The sequence below is a fragment of the Rattus norvegicus genome, chromosome 8 (assembly GCF_036323735.1).
Source record: "Rattus norvegicus strain BN/NHsdMcwi chromosome 8, GRCr8, whole genome shotgun sequence".
Classification (NCBI taxonomy): domain Eukaryota; kingdom Metazoa; phylum Chordata; class Mammalia; order Rodentia; family Muridae; genus Rattus; species Rattus norvegicus.
Genome location: NC_086026.1, coordinates 96,852,371 through 96,858,963, shown reverse-complemented (window position 1 = coordinate 96,858,963; position 6,593 = coordinate 96,852,371). Strand labels below are relative to the sequence as shown.

The 6,593-nt window shown below is 45.0% G+C and overlaps 1 protein-coding gene across 3 annotated transcripts; it reads right to left on the bottom strand.

The window, feature by feature from the left end:
• On the bottom strand, nucleotides 1-4,571 carry Ripply2 (ripply transcriptional repressor 2). Of its 3 annotated transcripts, none has more exons than XM_343444.9 (4): nucleotides 4,142-4,571; nucleotides 3,826-3,904; nucleotides 3,431-3,495; nucleotides 9-280 (listed from the first exon to the last, which is right to left on the bottom strand). In XM_343444.9, the coding sequence occupies exons 1-4, from the start codon at nucleotides 4,225-4,227 to the stop codon at nucleotides 124-126; spliced, it is 387 nt and encodes a 128-aa protein (XP_343445.2). In that variant the 5' UTR covers nucleotides 4,228-4,571; the 3' UTR covers nucleotides 9-123. The 3 variants fall into 3 exon arrangements, with proteins under 3 accessions (NP_001385671.1, XP_343445.2, XP_063121861.1); XM_063265791.1 differs by having other exon boundaries at nucleotides 137-896; NM_001398742.1 differs by having other exon boundaries at nucleotides 1-280; nucleotides 3,826-4,456.
• Nucleotides 4,572-6,593: the final 2,022 nt, after the last annotated feature.

The window sequence follows — 6,593 nt, the reverse complement described above, 5'->3', positions numbered from 1 at the left end:
TACTATAGTTATTACAAAATATTTTATTAATAACGTATATACAAATAAATTAGTTTTAAAAAGTTATGGTACATTTATGTACAAAATTCAGATTCTACCCAGCTCAATTGTCAACAGAAGGAACTAATTAGATTGGTTTTCACAGGCCAGCCCCTCTACGTCATCTTCACTATCAGAGTCTTCATAAAACGAAATTGTAGCTTGAATTGGAAAATTTTTCAGAAGAGTTTCTGCTTCTTGGTATAAGTAGTCGTAACACTTGGACTTGGGCCAGAATAGTCTGAAAGAAGCAGACAACATACTTTCCATATGTCCTCACGGTCGGGATCCTAATTGTCACCAAACAATTGATGTCCACTAGCTCTCTCTGCTTAATAATTAGTTTTCACACTTTGGAGACAGGGTTGAGAGCTGCACTGTTACGGCTTTCATGGAGCCTGCTTGCCAATGTACAAAGGTCGATTCTCTGACATCTTTATCCACGATAAAAATTAGATTTAAAAACTGGCTGGCACTCTATAAGAGGAAAATCAATGCTTATCTTTCTCCATTTATTATGTAAGTGTTTATTCTTATAAAATTCGGAAGGTTAGACTTCCACTCTCTAAATTTCTTCAGAAGGCAAATGAATCCCACCACTCCCATCACACACGGGGATGATAGCCAACTACACAAGGAGGGCAGGATGTCTGGACTCTGAACAGGCTTCAAGTACCCACCGTCCAGCAGAAATGCAGTCCTTAGTTACAGATATAGCCAATATGCTTGATCAGAAATGTACAAGGATAGTAGTTTTAAAGTCTAGACCTTCACAACTTGCTAGGTGGAAAAGCTGCTCCAACACCAATCTTTCTTTCCAATTCATCTTTCTCTCCCATCCAAACAATCTGGGAACACTATATCAATGTATTGAGAGTGACGTAGGTTTAATACAGTTAATTGACAAGTAAGCATCCTTATCTCATAATTTAAAAATTTCACCATTATTTAATCTGACCTGGTGGCCTTATTTTATTTCTCACACAAACAAAAATAGACAAGGCTGAGCTGACGACTATCATGAAGTCACTTCAGTGTAGGTCAAAGAACTCTGTCTACATATAACTGAGTCACTCTAACCAAAGATAGATTATACTGTGCTCAGTGTGCCCAATTTTAACAGACAGAAAGTTAGGCAACAGATTTTACATATATTCCTAGTAAAACACATTAAAAAAGCATAAAGCATATAATTAGCATTAAAAGCATATAATCTAGATACTTACGCAAGTAGCTGTCAATTATGCATGCAATAAACGTGATAGTGAGGTTCTACCAACCTAATCTACCAATCAAACAGAATAAATCACTAATCCTACCCTCAAAGAAGAGACCTCTGAACAAAAAGTGTAAGACACAGGATACAAGTCAAGATAGAAATTGATAAAAGTGAACTGAGGAAACCACAATTAAATGGTTCAGCAGAGAAAGGAATTCTTTACAAAGTCACCAAGGTATTTTCTAATATGTTGTTGGAACTGCCAATGCCCCCAATCGGTTGGTATCATCACGAATGGTCAGACTGCCTCACTGTGGACAGTTCTCTGAGGTCCCCCTGTTGTGACTCTGAGGCCTTCCCTTCCTCCATTACCAGGTGGAAGCTGGCTTGCTCTTCCTCTCTGCCTCCTTGAGAACTCTCGCCACTTCCATCCACACTTCCTCACCCATTTCTTCATTCCCCACATCTGCACCGTCACAGCACAGCGCTCACCTGGTGAGCAGCCCCATATTTAGGAGTCATCTGGCTTTTTAGCAGTTCTGCACCCACCTTCCCAGTACGTTATAAAGCCCTGCTTTGTCTCCCACATACTTCCTACATTCACTAAGTCCCACCTCCTTTCCTGATGTCTTTGAACCTCTCCTTCGTGTCTCACTTGTAACTTCTTCCAGTTTTGCTTTGAGTCTTTATTCAGTCCCTCAGTGATTTTCTGAAACTCTGACCTTATCATACCACTATTCTGGCTAAAAAATCTATAACCATCAACACATTCTACAGTGTAGAGCCCATGGGTTTCTGGACAAAACTCTGTATGCAGATGTACAAGATCTGGCCTTTTACTATCTTACAGCCACCACTGCAGTTACACATATCCAAGTTCCTGGTCCCTGGAGCTCCAGCAGGAACCACGCTGCTCCAAGACCTGATATCTCTTTTCCGATGACATTTCTTTGGATTAAAAAAAAAAGCCCACTCATTTGATTCTTGGAGACTCATCAGTAGTAACCATAACTAACTTATAACACACCCTATGTGAGCTTTCCCCAACCCTTCAAAAGTAACATATTTTATGCCCTGACCTCACTTCAAAACTAATCGAAGTAAGGCTTAGTGGTTACGAGCACTGGCTGTTCATCCAGGGATCTGGGTTCTGGACCCAGCATCCTTATAATGGCTTATAACCATTAGCAACTCCAGTTCTGGGGGATCCTACTCCCTCTTCCGACCTCTGTGGACACAAGGCATGCACATGGTGCAAATACACATACATGAGCAAAATACTCAGACACATAAAAATAAGAGGGGACCACAGTAAACTCAATTCCACTTATCATTTGCTTTCCCCTGTGTCCTTCAATTACTTTTAGCATATGTAGGTAACCAACATATATCAACTATTGTACACCACTTATAAACACAGGCGTAGGCCAGGCTTTCTTTAACACAGGCACACAGGGCTTCTTTTAACAGTCCTGAGAACACGGCACAATCAGAAACATTTTGTCTCAAATAAAAGCTACAAAGAATCTTATAGAAATGCTGGCTTCCTGTAGGGAATGGAGGAGAAGAAGTAAAATGAACAAAAAAATAGTAAAAAACAAACCAGAATTGTGAACAGCTGAACCAGCCCTGGGTATTCTAAGTGTCAAGCATGTTCTGCTACAGACCCGTTATTGTCCATCCCATGTCTCCTTTTGGTTTGCAAGAAAGTAATAGGTGCACTCTGCATGCAGTGAAGCCAGTTTTAGAGTGCCCCTTTAGGATTAAAAATAATAAAATAAAAACGCAAAACAACTTTTCAGGTATAAGAGGTCTCTGGTCTTACAACCCAGAGCTTCCTTCGGGGCAGGTAAACGCCCTTACCAGGGAGCTACATTCCCAGCCCCAACGTTTCTTTTTTCTAATCAGCCTGCTTTCTTTCTTTTTAGCCAATTCTGTTAGCATTTACTCACCATCCACCAACTGGATGTCTTTTACGTGGTAAGTCCTGTATTTTCCCATTCTGTGAGTAAGAGAATCCTCAGGGTGGGAACGCATAATAATTAAAGGCAGGTTTTCCAAGAGAGAGAAGCTGGGGTGCCAGCTATTAAACCAAGCTGTGTGATCATGCCCCATTTCCCTCCTCCTTAGGGCTGGAGTTGAAGGAGACCTCCATTAAGGCCTGTCACTCACCTGACAGGGTGTTGGTATTGCAAAAGCTTCCTGGAAGCTTCAATCATTCCCGGGCCGCTGGGCAACTAGGAAGAAAAGGAGTAATCGCAGTCACCACGCATCTCTTTGTAGAAATTGGTAAGGTGTGTGACCCAGTGCTTCTGGTTCAGGTAGGGGTTGTGACCCTGAGCCTCTCTCTACAACCCAACTCTTCCACTGCAAGTAAATGGCTGCAGCACTGAAGCGAATGTCCCAGCCCGTGTTCATACCCACAGGGCCTGGGGCTGGCACACTGTTAAGCACAGGGCAGATTGGGAGCACAAGCCACTTGGGCCCTCACTCCCCAGGCCTGGATTGGTGTTCTGGAGTGGGAATGCTCTGCAGCCTGAACCACAGCGGACCACACTGTCACTCACCACCTCTGCAGCACGAGGTTCCGCCAGCTCCTCTTTCTCGCCAGGAGTTCTAACCCACGGTCTCCAGAAGCCCTCGGACCTGCAGGATAGCAAGCGCAAGCCGCGCACAAAGAACGTGAGCCGAGCCACCCGACTCAACTCGAACTTAGCTAGGGCACTGGGCACGGGCAAAGGCAAGGGCGACGGGTACGGGGCGAGGGCGGAGGTAGAGGGTGCACGGGGCTGAGCCGGGGCCAGGCGGTCCTCGGGCTCCGTGGTCGGCAGGCACAGGGCGAGGGTGGAGAATGCGCGGGGATGGATCCAGGCTGATAGGTACCCGGGCTGCGCGGGCGGCGGGCAGCGGCTGCGCGAGGGCGAACGTGCTGGGCTGTGCGCGCTCTCGGCGCTCTCCGTGGTATCCATGGCCGGACGACCGCTTCAGCGTCGCAGCTCGGCTTTATCTAGCCCTTGCAGACCTTCGCACCCCAGCCGCCCTCGCTCCGCATAAACAAAACGGCAGCGCGTGAAGGCGCCGCGGGCCGCGCGCCGGTGTGAACGCGTGCAACCTTCCAAATGGCCCAGGGACCGGCTGCAGGAGCAAGTGTTAATAGCCCCCTGACACACGGCCTGGGAGAAAAACAGCATGCGCCCAAAGCAGCCAATTTCCATGTGAAGAGGTTAGGAGGGGATAGAATTAAACGATTCTACACGTTTTTGTGTATTTCTGCAAAAATGCCCAGGGCCTGACACTTGGCTTGGCTTTTTGGCCAACAGCAAATGCAGCTGGTTCTGCCGCAGCCTGTGTCCTACAAACTGGATATGGAATGAGAAGAAAAAACAATAGCCTTAATCCACCCCCTCTCCCCCGAACATCAAGCAAAGACACATAGGAAATATGTGTAGAAATATGGATCAATAATAAATGTATGTTTTTTAAACTTATTGATAAGTTCTGTTCACAAGCTCCCTATTATTTGAAAGGGATAGAAAATCTTGGGCAAGAAGAGATGAATCCTGAAAACCTGATTGTTACAGCCAAGGGGGACTGAGACGGTTGTCATGTGGTCTCAGTGCCTTCTCACAGTCTCGTGGTGATTTTCTCTCAAAATTTGGTCAGTATCTCTCTCCAGTAAGCCCTGGGTGGGCGTATCATCTCTGCATCTCTGCCATCACTTGGTATTTTATCAGTAGATCGTAGTTAGAAAATACTTTTGTGGTTGGGGAAGATGAGGATGATAATGAATCTTGGAAGGTTTGATATGAGATAAATTATTTATTCTCTCTATACTAGTTTCTTCTCTTGGGAGTTACCCCCTTGTTTACCTGTAGAGGTTCATTAAACCTGCCCCACAATATGTTCTGTTTCAAAGCAAATATGATCTGTAAATTTTATAATTTCTTTCCAAGATATTTTAAAAGATGGAAATGAGTTTCCTCAAACACTGCAGATTGAAAATCTTGAACATAAGCCTTAATACCTCTTCTGTGAATACTCTGTTACTTCATAAGAAAAGAATCCATTTAATTATTACCCAGGGAGCTACAATGATGTAACTACCAGAAGGATGAGATATGATTTTCTTCAGATAATGAAATCAGTGAAGATAGATGCCTATTGCCTTTCTTGATGGCTCAGAGTAACAATGTTTATTAAATGCGTGTAGCATGTCTGGCACACAGTAAGCCCTTCCCTAACAGATGATAAAAATTATTTTAAGAATATCATGGCCAGCTGGCTCAGCAGGTTAAGATGCCTGCTGCCAGGCTGGCCATCCGAGTTCGATTCCCAGAGCCTGCATGGTAGAAGGAAAAAACTGACTCCCACAAGTTGTCCTCTGACCACACACAATAGGGGCATGAGAACCCACCACATCCACACCCAAGCATAGTACTGTGAATGCACATGTGCGAGCACACACAAACCACCACCACCATCACCACCACCACCACCACCACTACCACCACCACCACCACCACAACCACCACCAACACCCACCACCACCACCAACCACCACCAACCACCACCATCACCACCACCACCACCACAACCACCACCACCACAACCACCACCAACCACCACCATCACCACCACAACCACCACAACCACCACCACCACAACCACCACCATCACCACCACCATCACCACCACAAGCACCACCACAAGCACCACAACCACCACCACCACAACCACCACCATCACCACCACAACCACCACCACCACAACCACCACCATCACCACCATCACCACCACCAACCACCACTACCACAACCACCACCACCATCACCACAACCACCACCACCAACCACCACCACCACCACCACCACAACCACCTACTACTACTACTACTACTAGATAAGTATAATAAAAATACTATGGCCTTACAGATGTGACCTATTGGCTGAAGAGACCTATTCTAATTGCATAAATATCTTTAATGTATCTGCAGTGTACTAAATCCTGAATTTTTACAAATGATGAAATAAATGTTCCCTCCTTACCCAGGAAGACTGCAATCTATGATCATTACAGTGACCACAAAACCAATGATTCTTTAAAAAGAACATATTAAATTGCTAAAGAGCAGTTTACATTTAGAAATGATGGTAGGGAGGATTTGGTGTGTCTTTTAGGTACAATGAGGAAAACCCACTTAGAGTAAATGAAACCTACACAGGGATTCTAGAGGGTGGGTTAAGGGATGCTATCGTCTCTGTGTGGAAACTGGCTAAGAGGAGATGGGGTGAGGTTATTGCTGACACAGAGATGTGGCGAAAGAGACAGGGCAGTC

Excerpts from the sequence above, each read along its gene's own strand:
- Ripply2 (NM_001398742.1), bottom strand. The coding sequence starts at position 4,227 with ATGGATACCACGGAGAGCGCCGAGAGCGCGCACAGCCCAGCACGTTCG. Across the intron at positions 3,496-3,825 it reads AACCTCGTGCTGCAGAGGTG|TTGCCCAGCGGCCCGGGAAT; the intron begins GTGAGTGACAGT and ends TTTTCTTCCTAG. Across the intron at positions 281-3,430 it reads CAATACCAACACCCTGTCAG|ACTATTCTGGCCCAAGTCCA; the intron begins GTGAGTGACAGG and ends TGCTTCTTTCAG.